General features: G+C 48.9%; 1 protein-coding gene across 1 annotated transcript in view; it reads right to left on the reverse strand.

The window, feature by feature from the left end:
* Nucleotides 1–4198: 4198 nt before the first annotated feature.
* MN1 (MN1 proto-oncogene, transcriptional regulator) overlaps nucleotides 4199–17171 on the reverse strand; it is a 36629-nt gene continuing 23656 nt past the window's right edge. The window contains exon 2 of the mRNA XM_065851375.2: nucleotides 4199–9543. Coding sequence (XP_065707447.1) covers nucleotides 9359–9543 — 185 coding nt within the window. The 3' untranslated portion in view covers nucleotides 4199–9358. The remainder of the gene's footprint in view (nucleotides 9544–17171) is intronic.

The raw sequence follows: 17171 nt of genomic DNA on the forward strand, positions 1-17171 counted from the left end.
CAAGCCCTTCAGGATGTTTCAGCAGGACACGAGCCCTCACAACACCAAACTTTACAACCTTGTTCAAGAAGGAGCCTGAAATTAGTGTTTTAACATCAAATTTAGGGTGATATTTCAACAGCTTCCTTGTGGATTAGTGACATCAGCTCCTACAAGGATGAGGCAAACATTAACCAGGGCTGGTGGTTTTTCCTTCATGCCAGTGTTACAGGTGGCGATATAAGCAAGATACAACAGGAGATAACGAAGCTGAGCGATGGCTTACCGGCCTCACGGAGACCTCGTGTTCACAGCCAAGTGAGAGCGGGCAGGAGCGTCTGTTCCCACCTCCCACCCCTGCACCACACACCAACCCAGGGCCGGAGGCCACCAGGGTCCCACCAGGCACGTCCCCACGTGTCCACCCGCCCGGCTGCAGATGCACAAACCCACGGCTGTCCGCGGGAGCAGAGGTGTGATCGCAGGGCAGCCGGCGTGGCCAGCGGGCTCTTTTCCTCTACAGCTGCAGATAAACAGTTGTTTGGTTGGCTGTTTTTATATATTTTTTTTAACTAAAAGGTTAAGACCCTCCCACTGCTCTGTCAATTATAGTTGAGCTGGTCAGAGCTCTGGGAATTAGAGAACAGGGAGCAATCCTGCACTAATTAACCAAAGATGACCTAAATGATTTTCTTCAGGTCTTGTCACCTCCGCTTTCTGCACTATCATTAATAAGCTCTGGCAACATCCCAGAAAGCAGAAGAACTCAGAAGAGACATCACCCTTATTTCCACCTCTGCCCAGCAGGCACAGCGTTATGGACTTCACCTGAGCAAAGAGTTTTCAGACATTTTACAAGCAAAATATATGTTATGTTATTGGCCATAAAGCTAATACTGCTGAGGAGGCTACAAACTCTGGTCACCAAGCGGGAAAAGTAAATGCTTCAGGCACGTAGCTTGCAGACTTTGGGAAATACTCAATTCATATTAAAAGAAAACCATCATCATTTCATTTTCTAACAAGTTTCCCAGCCAAAAGCTTGTCACTGGCCCAAATTTTCATTCCTGTGTTTATTTACTTTGGTTTGCAGGGAAAGCAATGCCTTCTGCCGTGCTCTGATAAAACCAGTCTGTAGGCAGCACAAACAGCCTGGGAAAAGGGTTTAAACGACCCTGGGTCACACCGAGAAGCAGCGCCTGGTTCTGTCCGTCTGCCACCTGCGGCCCTGACACACGTTCCTGCCGCGGCTCCGCGGGCAAACAGCCACTAACGCCCCATGGCCGAGTCAGTGCCGGAGCCGTGCGAGCGTCTGCCGGGCTGCGGGCGCTGTGCCGCGGAGCCGCCATGCCGGCCCAAAGCGCTCCGATCCGGCACACGGGATCCAGCTGCGCTGCCGATGGATCCCTGACTGACTGCTGAACATACAATACATATTTATAGCGTCTCCTCCGTGACAGGAATTTCAAAGCCTCATCCAGAAAATAACTCAAAGGACATCATTAAATCAGTTAAATGGCTTGGGAAATGAGACACGGCTACAGCCAGATTTCAACCCTCAGCAGAGTCTCAGGGCACAGGGAACAACGATGAGGAGAGCAAGAACTATAAAAGCTCTCTGACCAGCTACTTGCTTTTCTTTAGTGAATAAACTATAATCCCTGCTTAACACTGACACAGACCAGGAACGAGCCTCTGTGCACAGAGCACCAGGCACGGAGGCAAGTGTTTGGGGTAAGCATGCACCGTGCCAGCATCGCCAGAGGTCACAGACGTTACCAGATGACAAGTAAAGCCAGCACAAAGAGCAGGAAATCAAAGATCAATTAGTGTATTTTAATCCGTTAACATGGTGCACAGGGAACAGCAAGCTCTGGTTTTTTGGGACAGGAGCAGCTTGGGGAAGCGTTGCTGGGGCAGGAGGGGCAGAGGCAAGAGGAGCTTTTGCGTGGGACATCTGGCTGCGGGAAACAGCCATCACGCACCAGGGGAGCTGGGGGAATCCAACCATCAGCACAGCTCATGGCCAGTTTTACTGGAAGAACTGGGGCGATAAAAGGAGCAGCTGTGTTGTGCAGCGGGGCAGCCGCTCGTGCCCGCAGCTCCAGCCACGGCCATGCTGCACGGAGCTCAGTGTCCCCACCAAGAAGCTCCAGCCACAGGTGACAAGAATAGAAAGAGAAATGGTGATGAGAGAGCGCACTGAGAAGAGCAGGATGGGCTGGAGAATCCAGAGAGCGCATTTGGGCAAAGAGGCTGAGACTGAAGCTGCACCGAACAGCTCAAATACCCGGCAGCACTGAGTCCTGATGGTCCTGACGTCTGGGGTCACCAGCACACATGTGTCCCTTGGGATGGGCTGGAGAGCCGTCACTGGGAGCCAGGAACACCAGGAGGTCTCTGCACCAGACCAGGTATTGGTCCCACAGGGGAACTGGTGGCTGCGGGGGGCGACGGGAGGGTCTCGTCTTCTGTGGGTTCCCACTGCGGAGAAGGAACTGCAGTCTGCCAGGAACACTGCTTGGATTTCTCTCTTGGGATCGAAAAGTTGTCCAAACTTAAAGAAACACCAATACTGAAAAAGTAATTCCAAGAATTTCAATGGTTTTGAGTTGAAAGCTGGGAAAAAACATGCACACTACACAGCAAAAGGCAAAAAGCTGCGAAAACAAGAGAGACATTCCTTGGAAGGGTTGCATACAGAAAAAAAGTAAGCAAGCTTCTTTATTTTTAAAGCTAGAGCTATAAAGCATCTAACATATAATTACTAGATTCATGAGAGAACATTTCAAAACAAAACAGCTCTTTATAGGCAAAGTTAACAAATTTCTGTCTGTTACCTCTATACCAAGCCAACATAACAAGAGGTGAGCTCACATCTTTAAAGCAGATTACGCTTCTATATCTTGTTTTGTCCTTTCACGAATATTTAAAGCGTGGTTTCTCCCTCGACTGACTTGAGGTGGTTCTCAAACAGTTTCTTTTCTTTTTCCATTTGTGCTTGCAATGCTGCAAAGAAAAGCAGAGGGAATGGATGGAACACGATGTCTTGGTCTCTCATGTAGGTTTTGAGGCATCGCGTGTGAGTTCCTGGAAGCCCAGTTCAGTGGGGATGCGGGCGCAGCTCATCCCATCAGCTGTGCACCCAGCTCATCCCATCAGCTGTGCACCCAGCTCATCCCATCAGCTGTGCACCCAGCACATCCCGTCAGCTGTGGCACCCAGCTCATCCCATCAGCACCCAGCTCATCCCATCAGCACCCAGCTCATCCCATCAGCTGTGCACCCAGCGCAGGCTCCGCTGCGGCTGAGCAACCCACGACAACTCCTGAGGCTGAGCTCCGCGTCTGCACTTCTGCCCATTTGAAAGACAGGGAAGGTTGTTCCTTCAGTTCAAAAACATGTTTGAGCATTGCCAGGACTATTGCACTTTTTTTTTTTCTTTGGAAAATACTGTGCAACATTCCTCCAGAATGACTCCTTGGAAAACTCGCATGAATGTGAAAGGATTAAGACTTTGAAACTGAGTAACGGAGATGAAGGGATTTTTAAGAATCTTAGTAGGAGCTCTAGCCTGTTTACTTTTTATTCATAGAGTTCTGCTCAAAAACCTTGCCAGAAGCAGTGCAGCAGAAGATCCAGCACTCCAGCTCACAATAAGGCCAGAAGTACCAGCCTCCTCTTGTACCAGGGATCCTCCAAGCCCAGGGAGCAGCCTTCTCTGGGGAGGTTGGTCCACCCCACTGAGCCCCAACTGCTGCAGACGGGGCAGCTCAGCAAACCCCAAAGATTTGCTGCCTGTTATATCAGAAGAGAAATGACTTTAGCTAAATCGATGTTTCCAATCGCTCCTGTTAGGTCCAACCCTCAGGATCTCTGTGCCTGTCACTATCTGACGCAGGCGCTGGGTGCAGGAGTGCACCCCAAGCTGCCGGGGACCCGCACCCCCGAGCTGGGGACACTGGACACAGGGAGAAGGCAAATGCAGAGCCCAGAATGGGCCAGGACAACCTGACCCCCAGAAGGGACAACCTGTGTCCCCACAGCTCCAGGAACAGCCCTTGGCCAGGGTGGCAGCTGCAGGTGGGGGTTCCCCAGACAACCAGAATTCATCCTGCTCAGGGTGATGTCCAAGGTTTACCTGTACGTGAAGAGCATCATTTCACTTCTTCACACCTTCAGGGAAAAAGAGATGGCTACAAAAATAACAAACACAGTATGAAATGTACAATAGCCACCATTAACATCATATTTATTGTTATTTAGTTGCTCAGTAAAACATATACAGATATGTACAATATGCATGAATACAGAAGACTGCACTTTACATATTAAAAAAAAAAAGAAAAATAACACTCAATTTCGTGAGCTATTGTCACAGTCTTCCAACCAAGCATTTAAGAAATGAATTTAACAAGAATTGAAAAATTAAAAAAAAAAAAAAGAAAAAGAAAAAAAGAAAGATTACAGGATTGCCTAACACACAGCAGAGTCAAGTTTTCATATTTTACATGTGCAATTACATTTTTCAGAAGAGTTTGCTATGCAGTACGGATTACCAGTGTTTTGATTTTTTTTTTCTTTTGCATGAACCAAATTTAGTACAAAGAAATAACATCCTTTTGCTTAAGGCTGTTTTAAAGCTGTAATATTCTTGGGTAGTGAATAGTGATAAAGTTATAACTGCTGGAAATCACAGCCTGCAGTTTCATCAGTCGGAATCTATGAGCGGATGGACTGAAACCAACAATTTTAATAGAGAATTTCTAAGAACAAAATTAGACTATTTCCTCCATTAGCCTTAAGCAATAAAGGAGAAACAATTCTATAAAAATGGGTTATGCTCTTATACACCATCCATTGAACAGCTGTGAATCTAGTAGCTGAGAAAACCTTACATTGCAGCTTAACAAAAACAACCAAACTTTAGAAGTTTTGGTTTTGTCTGCGTTTCCCCCCCAGCGTGGTCTCACCGCACCTTCCTCCTCCTCCCCGGAGGGACCCCGGAGCCTCACAGCCACCCTGCGCTGGGGACAGCGGCCTCGGTGACCAGAGACCATCTGGAACGGTCCCTCTGCGACACCCAGGATGTGACTGATGCTCATTCCCGTCCACCCAGGTCACTCAATGAAATCCTCACCTCCCGGGTGAACGTCACCGTCACTGAGCAGGAATGAGTCTGACACCTCTCACTGCTGCTCTAGCCACCAAGCTGGAACAGCACAGTAACCCTAGGAAAAAATGATCCGGAAAAATTTGCAACAGTATTTAATAAATAAGGCCTATTCTTTCCCTTTTCTTGGGCAAAGAGATCTTTTATCACTCCTCCCAATTTAAATGCAGGGAGATCATGTTTCTCAGTTTGCTACTAGTTGAAGACCAAGTGCAGGGTTTAACAAGCACCGAAGGAGTCAGCGAGCTGGGCCAGGTCAGCCATGCCCGGGCTCCCCGTGCCGGGCACCTGGAGCTGCAGGGGGAACCAAAAATGCGGGGCAAGGCAGGGACAAGTCTCCAAAACAAACAGGAAGGCACATTTTTAGCTGTTGTTCACAATACAAAGCAAACATTGTGCCTGTCTTAATGGCACATTCATATGGGGCTTTGACTTCTTGGTACAACATCCCGCATCTGGCTGCCCTGTAGGACGAGCAGGCGCGAGTTTAAGTTATTCTGGCATTACCAACCACTTGGGGAACTTGCAGCTGATGCAATTTCACCCACTGTGGCACCGGCTCACTCTCTGAGGGAAGCCCTGAGCCCACGGATCAGTGACTGGGGCTGTGAGCAGAGCTCAGAGCCTGGTGCAGCTCAGCTCTGCACCGATGGGCGTTTGACCCAGCTGGGCTTGACACTGCCCGTGCCTCAGTTTCCCTCTCCACGAGAGTGCAGCTTACCTCCTGCACAACAGCCTTTTACCTACAGCTCTCAAACATGCTTCGGTTGGAAGTATTATCATTCACAAAATCAAATCAGTTCAATTCTTACCATGTAGGGCTAAGCTGATGTTTTATATACGTTAAAAAAAAAATAAAAAAATCAGTGCATTCAATGACAAATTAATGGACAAAATAAGTACAATGAAATTACCACAGGCAACACAAGCTTTGCTTAGGCTCTAGCCTTCTGCATATGCTCTCAGTACCAAATACATGCATGAAGTAATGCTTGTCCTGGTCAGTCAAAAGCCCTGTTTCTGTTCTCATCTTTGGCAAAAAGCAAAGAAACTGTAACAGCGCAGATTGGTCCTGGTGTTGCTAACAGATGCCCTGAGTAGAGCTTGCATCGTCTCCTTTTGCTCGGCTGATAACATCGCTTAAATTAAGCAAGACCGAATGGATAGGAGGTTAGCAAAAGGATTGCATGTGACCTTATCATTCAGCAAAACTACATGGGCAGTAAGACCCAGAACAAGCTCAACTATTTTTAACTCCTCATTATCTAACAATGTGTCCTCTCCTGCATCGCCCCGATGGGCGCGGCGGTGCTGGTGATGCAGGAGCAGACCCGGCGGTGGCCGCGGCTCCGGCTCCTCACACTGCGCAGCTCGGCAGCTGCAGACACCTCCCTGCCCCAGCGCAGCCCGACCTCACTGCGCGGGGTTCCGCTGGCGTTTGAGGAGCGGCTTCCACTTTATCTTTCTATGAGCAAGTGAAAAAGTGAGTCCCTGGTGGATGAGAACAGCTCCAGGGGACAAGCACAACCGCAGAGAGTTGACCAGAAAGGGGGGTGAGACCACCTGAGCCACGGCGTTTATACCAAAAGGAGGATTTCTCTTTAAACGCGATCTGAAGCGTTCAATGCGGTGTTCACCAAGAGGTCTCTTCCTGGTAGCACAGGGTGTGTGCACCCCTGACCTCAGGAAGCCTGAAAAACCTGATCTCTTGAATGCGGCAGGAAAAACTAAAAACAAAGAAGGAAGCCATCAGGGCTGCACTAGGTACAGGAATGCCGCCAGACCATGAACTCTGCCTAAATTCTCAGCCCTGAGTGCTGAAACACTGTACCATGTGTCTGGGCATGTGTGTGGCTGGGGTTCCTCCATGGGCGGGAGCTGCTGGGACAGCGGGAGCCACCGACAGAGCCCACGGATGGTGGCAGCGCTGGCCCCTGCAGCTCAGCAGCCCCAAGCGCTTTGCTAGACAGGATTTAAAGTTAAACACATATCGGGATGAACCAGGACTTAGGAAATCACAGGCAAAGAGGCATCTTCTAGAGCAGGGGCTGGCAATTATTATTCTACCAGGAGACAGGTATTTTATGGGGACGGTGATGTGCTATCGCAGGTACAGGAGGAGCTCGATGCTGCCGGCGGCTCACACACCTACCGACATACCAAATAGCCTTCTGCTCCCAACCAAGCGGGTGTGAGGCAGCTCCACAGACAACTGCTCCAGGATGGGCAAAAATCCTCATCCTCGTGGCAGCTTCAGCTTCAATACAAAGCAAAACAATATTGACAATCAAGGTTCAAAACCCTTAAATTTATCCAAAGTCAAGTCACTGACCAGACCCATAAGAGGAAATCAATCCATGCACAGTTAATAAGAGCACATTCAAATAACATTACCAAACACTGTGAATCTCTCTGAAGCCACACGTGATCGAGAGTGAGGATTTCGGACCACCCTGTGCCATCGACATTTTAGGCAGAAATTTCCTCTCCATTGGTGTCTACTGAGAACATTACTTCAAAATAATTAAAGGCCCAGCACAATCATCAAAGATAAAATACGAAGCAGTCTTCAAACTCCATCCCTTGAGGAGGGACACATTTTGTGAATTCATGACAGAAGTAATAAATAATCCTAGAGAGGCCGACCTTTATTTCACAGCTCAAACCTAAATCTCCAGTGATGTTATTAAGCTTCAGGGAGCAGAGGAAAGCGAACTGGCCGGCACGGGGTACGGCTCATGCTCCCTGGACACAGAGGACACACAAATAATGGACAGTGTTACGTAAAACCACAGGAGTGTCGGATCATCCTGTCAGTCATGTTTTTGTCTGGTTTGCTTCCAACTCTCTTCTCGAATTACTATTATCTATCATGAGCAGGAAAGTACGGTTTTCCTTTTATTGTGTGCATCTAGTAACACTGTTCTTCAATGCATGGCAAAAACGGGGCCTTGAACGATTTCGGGTGGGTCTAGTGGGGGGGGGTCTCCCTGCCTTGGCATATTAGGGAAGGGTGACCCCGGGTGTACATCCCCCTGCTCAGGCTGTCCCCTGATCACTGCCACCACAGCAGGACGGCTGCAGCGGGAGTGGGGGCACTGCACAGGCACAGGATGCTGCATTTCACTTCAATTGATGGCATCTGCCTTCAGCTAAAAATGGGTGAGAAATGGGCAGGGGCGGCAGTGCTGCCTGGCAGGGTTTGGGGACAGTGGGCACCGCTGGCATGGACCCAGCCCCAGCCATGCTGCTGGCTCCCACATTGGGACACCGTGCCACAGGACGGACACACCGGCGGTGCGCAGTGGCTCGGGGGATGTTCTTCTCCAGCAGTGAAGTGGGAGCAGCACCAGGACTAGGAGACTGTGGCCACGCTAGGAACAGCCCCTGCCCCTCCGCACAAGCAGAGGGAGCCTGGGCGTTCGGTGGAGGAGACAATGACCCTTAATAATCAAGTAAACTTCCTGTTAGACTTAGAAAAACTTCTCTGTACCTTCCCTGGCTGGGTCTGCACCAGCCCACTGGTGACTGAGCTCTGAGCATCAGCGGGGCAAACACAGGAACCAGCATCATCGCCTTGCAGAGGGAGGTGGAGAGCAAACGAGGCTGAATATTATTAGCAACAGAACATCATTTTCTCAGGAAAAGGTAGGCTCGTCACCTGGATATTCAACAGAGCATTAACTGTTTGGTTTGTATGTGACTGGCAAAAGCTGGGTGTCAATATAATATATAATATAATGATGACCATTCCACTTTAACCGGTGTTTATTCCTGAACTGTTGTTCTTCAGGATCACCATTGTAATAAGCACTGAACAAAGCAAAACAAAAATAAAGAAAAACAAAGCAAATGAGGAAGAAAAGGAGGAGGAGGAGGAGGATCTTTGTCTTATTTTGACATACGTGACTTGGACATACGCTGAGATGAAAAAGGAAAAGGCCTCATCTACAAATGTATGCCAAGGTTACAGAATAATGGGAAAAAGTGGTCTAGCAGGAAAATCTTAAGCAAAAGTGTGCTAACTGCAGAAGGGTTAACACTGGTAACATACTGTGGCAGAAGATTAAAAAAAAGTTGAGGTTTACTTTAAATTAACCCTTTCCAGTCCGTATGCCACTAAGCAGGTACCAACCTAGAAAAATAGTCCACCTAGCAGTAGCGGCCCTTTGAAATTAAAAAGAGAAAAAAAATAATTTCTTTTGTTCAAGTCAGGGCAGCCACAAAAGTCCCAAATCTGTTGGAGATGTCCGAGTGCAGGGACCTCCACGTCGGCACCGCAGTCCGGCCCTTCGCCTCGCCCACGTCGTCCGTGCAGTGCACCGAGAGGCATTGCAGGTGGCTGCCCGTCTGCGCCGCGGCCGACGTCTTGCTCGGGGGAAGGTCGTGGGCTGGAAACGGTGCACAGAGAGAGCGTTAGGAGAGCCACGCAATGCCACCCCGTCACCTCACGCAGCTGTAGCCCCACAGCACTGCACATGCCTCTGCCACCGGCACTGGCTCCCGCACCGCGGCATCCCCGCTGTCCCCGGCGCAGCTCCCGCTCCCACCCCGCAGCGAGCTGCTCTGCACAGTTCTCCGTCGGGCCAGAAAACACCACAAATACTCTCTTTCACATGCACTTATTTTAAAACAGCGATCCGTTAGAACACTGGGGACGGGTACGTGATGGATGACGTGTGTCCCGTGCTGCAGCACAACTGGGATTCTTCACTTCTCGTGGACTCTCCACTATTTGAAATCACTACTGAAACTTCTCCACGCAGGAAACCTGCCCCCAACCCTCCACGTCCTCTGGGTTGTTCCCATCATTAGTCTTGTACAGGCACAGGCCTCCCTGTTCACCTCTTTACAGCTTCACACAATAACATTCTTCTTATAATTTCTTCATTTTAGGACTTTGTATGATCTTTAGCCACCATTAGTTTCTGTTAAGCACAGAAATTAAAGAGTTTAACTGAAACATCCTACGTTACGTCCCAGGCCTTATTCAGCTGGAGTTTACAGTTGCTATGAAGAGTAGCTAAAATTTTTCTTTCCAAGTATACTACCACGTACTCATGACTGATTCCCACTGTCACATTATTTTTCCTTGATTCAATTCTTAAAGCTTTCGAGTAATCTTCTCTGTTGCAAATATATTTTTCACAGAAACCCCCCTGGAGCAGCCACACCCCCAGAGCTGCCCAGGAGGGGTCTGAGCCCCTGCACAGCCCCTGCCCCGGGCAGAGGGCTTTCTGTGGGATAAGAACAGCTAGCAAAGAGAGGAACAGTGCAAGGCAAGACAAAGAAGCCAACAACATCTCAACAGGCGGCCTGCATTTCCCCTGCTCCACCATTTTGTTCATATTCCCCCGGAGCACAGACCCAGAGCAGACCCGCGGCAGCACCAGCGACCGCAGGGACGTAACGCCTGACAGACCCCGAGCTCCCACCGTGCAGGGCTGAGGGTGATGCTGCAGCGTGCCGAAGATGCTAAAAGATGGCTGTGAATGTTTAACCTCCTTAAGACTTTTCTTCACGTCATCTTTCTGATGTTCCACAAAGCCCAGCAGTGCAGGTTTGCCACACTTCATGGGGCAAGTTGTATTTGTTTCACTTAACTAGCTGCTACACCACATACAAAGCGGGAACTGAACAGCTTGTTACACAGCCACAGTGATATTAAAAAATAATCTTCAACTAGTCTGGAAGTCACTGATTTAAACTGGAAAATGTTTTTAATCCTTGATTATAGGATGTCAGAGATGCTCATATTCAAATCAGTATCATAACACCATACAGAGAAGCTAATTAGAACCCAGGGACATGACGCTATAAATGATGGGAGCAGGCACGGGGCTGCAGAGCCGCGCTGCTGCCTGCTCAGCCGCGCTGCCTTAGTGCAACCATGTGCAAATTCCACACAAAGCTCCGTCACACACCTCAGCCCAGCACAGCCCGCTCCGGCTCTGCGTTTCTATATGATACCCTCGCTCGTCGCTCAAACAAAGAATCCAACATCAGCAGGTCACAGGTACTCACGTCCCCTGGAATTGGCACTGGGTTGTTTTAGTCAGAGTTCACCACGTAACACCAAAACGCACAGGTTCAGCATCTGCTCCAGCGCTAGAACTTATACCCATCTTTTTATATACAAAATGTTTAAAATTCAAATGGGATTGCATATAACTGAGAAAGGGAAACTTTCTTTTTATTTGTGTTTTTTCACATCCCTTACAATGCACACAGTGCCCAGCATTTTTTATTCTTAGGTCTCCCTGACTGTACAGGACACGCTGGTCTCAGCACAGGAAAAGCCAGCGCCTTGCGATTAGTCTTTGTGACAGCAGGGTTATTCCTCTCCCGCACAGAAAGAGGAAAGAGTCCCACTGCTGAGCTGCTGCCGCGAGGGGCCTGGGGTCTCTGGGGGTCTTGGGTGTTTCTGCAGGGACCACCCACTGCTGGGCTGCCGGCACCAGTCGAACACAGCGGCAGCACAACCCCAGAGCGGGACCGGCACCCGGCCGGGGCTGGAGCTCACTGCATCGGCCCTGCAGGCACCACCGGCACCAGAACAGACTCGGTCCACAGCCAGCGATAACTGAGGAAAATCATACGCCACAAGCATCTAAAGACTAAAAAAATCTGTCTTATTTACTTGTAAATCAGCAAATTATTTCTAAAAATGTTTGCTGTGCGTAAAACTCATTGGCGAACTACTGATGAAGGAATCAAGGCAAAATCTGTCTCACAGTGATGAACAGGATTCAAGGAAAACCCAAGCAAACAAGGTGACCTGATCCTAAGTTTGCAAAGTTAACGCTGATTGCCACTGTCCACACCAACCCAGTTCAACACCACTGCAGGGGAGCTTGTGCTTTCTCGGTCTGTTGTTAAAGTGCACAGAACATGATGCATTCAAATCCAAAACAGAAAGAGGATGAGAGCTTGCAGTAAGGCTTGCATTGACACAAGTGTTCTCAAAACCAACCTGGACAGAAATATGCAGTGCAATTAATTTTCTTCCAATATTTCTGTCTTGACAAAGCTATGATGCTTTTCTGAAAAAACCCTTTGTATCAAACACTTGAGCTGATTCTCTTGATGAGAATTATGTTCTTAAGGACCAGATACTGCCTGATGCTTGCCAAAAACAGTCACACTCTTTCCCCAGCCTTCCTCGCTGTCTCTCTGCCTCCTTCAAACCTCCCGCAGCGCACACGGTCCTGAGGGGTATTGTTAGTAGAGGCTGCTGGGACTCAGCAGGTTAAAATGAGTCAGGTAACGCAAGATGATGTCATCACATCATTGCCTCACAGTTGCCAAGTTTCAGATAAATCACTGTCAGTCATGAAGCACACCTAATTGAAAGCAAAGAATTTTCAGACAAGTTATGCTCAAACGGCACAACTGCCTCTATTAGCAACTACTGCAAGAAAGTTTTAAATGTTATTAATAAAAGCAATAACCCTGTAATAAGAGCCATTCTCCATACCCAAGATCTCAAGACGGCCTGGCTGAAGCCCTCCTCTCCAAACCAAAGGATGTAACACAACAGAACCTGGGGCAGATGCAAGTAAACTACCCGGTTTGCAGGACAGTGTGTGCTGCTTGTTGAAGTGCAGATAAAACATCCCATGTAAGCACACAGTGTGTTCACGTGGATGGCATGAAACTGAAAGCAAAGTGACCTAAGACAAAAAGGAGTCTGGAAATGAAGGTGTCCTCACCCCCGATCTGTTGCCAGTGCCTGTCCGGGCCATGGCAGCCTCCACGACTCTGCATGCGACGGTGGGTGCACAGTCCCTGCAGAGCAAACCCAGTGCAGCAGAACCGCCTCAACACCCACCGGGGGAAGCCGTGGTGGTCCCAAAAGCCAGTTACTGCACACTTCGAGCTTACATTTCCAGCACTGCAAGCTATTTCTTCCTTTTACCTTGATTATAGTGGCACATCCTATCATTATCCTGCCCAGAGCAGCAACCCACGGTCTGGATTTCAGAGAAAGATAAAGATGAGGAAAACCCAGCGCTGTGTGTCCCAGCCAACTGTGCAAAATTGCTCACAGCAGAGAAAATTCCTGCAATAATCGCTGAATGCCCTGGAAGTTAACACGAGGTTTGATTAATATTATTAGCTCAGCTTGCACACAGGCACTTCCAAGAGCCAGCCACAACATCTGGAAGAACTGGGTGGCTATGGCAAAGAAATATTTGCAAACACTCATTGGAACATGAAAGTGAATTAAGTCCAGCCATTTTCACAGCCGTTACATGTTTGTGTTCAGCCAGTATTCCAACAAGTTTGTTTATTTAAGTTCAAACTGTATGTTTTAGGTAAATATTTCCAAGTATTCTCTGAATAGTGTGCTAAGATTCATCAGTTACAACAACATACAAAAGCAATGGTAAGAACGGTATACCAAGCTGTTGGGACACAAACGCCAGGCTGCTCTCCTTTACAGAGGGACATGTGTACACAGACAGCTTCACACTCCCTAAAGACTTCAAAAGCTTTTTTTTTTTAAATAATATTAAAGTTTGCTTTTACGTAAAAGCTCTACATGAAGCTTTTGAACAGGCTTTACCCACAGGAACACATTTCCATCTCTAAGTTCCAACCAAACCGGCTGACAGGCAGTGGCACACTCACCCAGCCCGGACCCTCTGCTTTGTTCTGCTCTATTTTGCAAAGGCACACACGCCTCCAGAAGAAAAAGGTTGGTTTGTTTGCTTACACTGTGCTAGTGGCAGCGTGGTCACCAACACGGGAGCCTCGGCACCCCCCGGCAGCCTGCAGCCAGGACACTGGGACAAGACAAGTTCTGCTCTGCCAAAAAACTGAGTACACACACCATGGACTGGAATTGCATTTCTCACCAGTGAGACTGGATCCTGACTCTCTCAGTCCTGCAGACACCATGAAGACACTTTCACTCCCTCCAGCTTCCTTCTCGCTCCCTGGTTTTCCTCAGCCCACGTTAAGCTGCTATGCACAGCAAAGCCTCTTCCCTCATCTAGCACCTTCACATGCATTCTTTAAAAATGAACATGTTCTCTTAACTGGGACAACCCCACCAAACACTACGCAAACCCAGATGTGCCCCAATTTTCAGATAAGCTAATCCCATTAAAAATGAGTTCACTTGCAATGCAAGAATGTGTTACACACATTGTCTGGGGAGAGAGAGTAATTGGGGGAGGGCTGGTGTGTAGTCAAGGCAACTGTGGATGCTACACAGAGGCACCAGGAGTTTCTGCTGCTCTTCAGGTGCTGCTCACACCATTCCTCTCATTTTTGCCAAAACCACCACCAAAAGGAACAGGAGGCAGCGGCAAGGAGCAAGAGCACAGTCACAGTCTGGTAGGGGTCTGGTTGGGAATGGGTTCCACTCCACATTTCAGCTTTCCTGTGAGATTGAAGTGACACGCAGGAGGTGAAGATCCCTGGAACGGCTCCTGGCCCCAGGGCTCGTCCCTTACACTCCGTCACCCGCTGTGACAACGGCCCGGCCGCCCGCGCTGCCCAGGCCCGGCCGCCCGGCCCCGCCGCCGCCCTCGATGGCCAGCCGAGCGTGAAGCCCCTGCATCGCCACTGATCTCCTTAAGGCTGAATCAGATTTGGCCAAAACCACTATATTCCCTTATCAGAGATCTGTTTCCCCTCCACCATCTGATAACCGCTCTTAAAGGATGCATTAATAGGCTTCTGCTCACTCTGCGCCCGTTAAGCAGAGGCCGAGCTACCATAAGAGGGAATAGATTTGAGTAATGATCTCTTATGAGGCAGCAAACCTACATATAGTGTTTAAAATTATTCCCTTAGGACAAGATGTTTTTCACCAAATCTCCCACATGACAGTTTGACATATTGGTTCAGGCACATAGCTCTGCATTTGTACACACCACAGAATCATCTTTTTCAGTTTTCAAGAAAAATAAGGTCTGAAAACACTCCGTGTTTCCCTGCACACTGGACCTATTCTCCACAGATTAATTTACTCCTAAAATTGTATTTTTAAAACACAACTAGTTCATTTACGTTGATAAACAAATAAGCCATCTCCTCCCTCACTGAGGCACCACTGACTAAATCCTGGACAAAGGCATTTTCTTGACCCAGGAGTAAAAGTAAGTCCATGTTTTGCATTTGCTCATAAATGCAGACATGGCACCTGCTTTTTCCCCAGGACTTGCACCACTTCCAGTGTTCGTCACCTCTGGCAGCCTGTGCCTCGCTGGGGACTGGATCTGTCCCTTCTGCTGTAAATGTCTCGGGATGAAGCTGTCCCTGGCCTTGGACCCTGCAGCTCTGAGCACTCTGCTGGTGCTCCCTCTGCCCCATCCGCACCATTACTGAAACCTTCCTTTAACTCAGATTTTACTTATTTTGTGCAACTCATACTGTTTCTAAAGCCCACAAAATGTTTAAAGGTGCTACGCTCCTCAATATCAACACAATCAAAGGGAAAGTCAGAAGTGTTTGTGGTTATGAACAGTTGATGCCAAGGGCTCAATGAGCACAGCCAAAATGGGGAGCAGGCGATTCCCCTCTTTGTTTCCCAGGAGCGCTGTGTAGAGACACCCCAACTCAAGGGTAGCGGCCACATCTCACTCATTAACATTTCCAGCAGTCATTTGGCTTGGTCAGCCCACAGATTTATTGCCAAGCGCTGAACCGCACTGTGAAAGCCTTTCTCCCAAAGGAGGGAATGCTCTTTAGTCGAAAGCACATGCACAGCACTGAGCACTGTCCCACACCACTAATATATCCGCAAACCAGGACTGAAGCACTTGACTTTGCTGCGTATAGACCAGACATCGCTCAACTGAAGGTATGGGAAGGAAAGGCACAGCCATCCCTGCTCGCTCAGTTGCGGAGCACAGCCCGTTTACTTTAATGGTGAGAGCTGCCCACCCCTCAATCAGCTCTGGCAACATCCTCAGATCCTCTTCCTCCACAGACAGCATGATTAATTGGAGGCGTCTGCGACTCTAAAGGGAGCATGTATCAGCCCATGCTGCAAAGATGTTTATTTTGCTTTCAGTGGTCTCAGAGCTGGGATGGAGCTCCATCGGCGCTTGCTGCTTGCTCAGAATTTAGATAACAGGAGACACAGAGTGCTCGCTGTGAATACATATTTTTCTTTTTTCTCCCCGACCTCTTTTCATGCTCCTGTTTTCACCAGGAGCAATGGAAGGATGCGCACGCCACGACAGGGAGGCTGCCCGAACCCACGGCAGCGTTATGGGTTTGTTGTTACGGCTGTAGGGCTCCAGCGACTGCAGCGTCCTACCCCACAGCTCCAACAGCGAGCCAGGGCAGATATCCCTTGGGGACAAACCCAGACTGTTAGCCACATGCTGGTGTCTGAAGAAGCTGGTGAAGACACCGTTAAGAAGGAAAAATGCAAACCCTATCAGCAAAAGAGGCGGCAGTCATCTTACACATAGCGTGACCTTGAAGATGCAGAATAAACGATGTGTGGATGAGCAGAACGACGGTGCCATTCTAAAAAACGTGTTCCCTCCGCCCTGCCGGGAGGAGACGAGAAAGGGGGAACACACCGTTCCCCACTTCGCTGCCCAGCAGGAGAGCAACACGCAGCCATGGCCTCACAGGAAAGTGTAAAACTGCCTACGCTTAATTATTTCTCTGGAAGCTACTGTTAAATTCCTGCTTTCCAACTCTGTGACTCTCTGAGAAGCAGCATAGGCCCCGTGTCCAAGAGGGAACGCCAGAAGCTCCGTCCCTTGGGACAGCACCCGCTCCTGTGCCCTGTCAGACAGCCACGGGGACAACAGACTGTTTGTAACTCACATCCTTCCTCTCTTCTGGCTACCTCCAGTTCCTCTTTTCAGTTATCACATTAACTCTCACACCGGCTTTACTGCAAAACATGCAAACCGCAGGGACGAGTTCTGCCTGCCCCTCCTGCGAAGAGGCTGATGTCGGGGTTTTGGTTCTCACAAAATAAAAGACCATCCTTGCAAAGCGGGTCCCGTCACAACCACAGCACTGCAGGGCTGCTTTCTGC

This window comes from Patagioenas fasciata, chromosome 17 (assembly GCF_037038585.1).
Source record: "Patagioenas fasciata isolate bPatFas1 chromosome 17, bPatFas1.hap1, whole genome shotgun sequence".
In the NCBI taxonomy this organism is placed as follows: Eukaryota; Metazoa; Chordata; class Aves; order Columbiformes; family Columbidae; genus Patagioenas; species Patagioenas fasciata.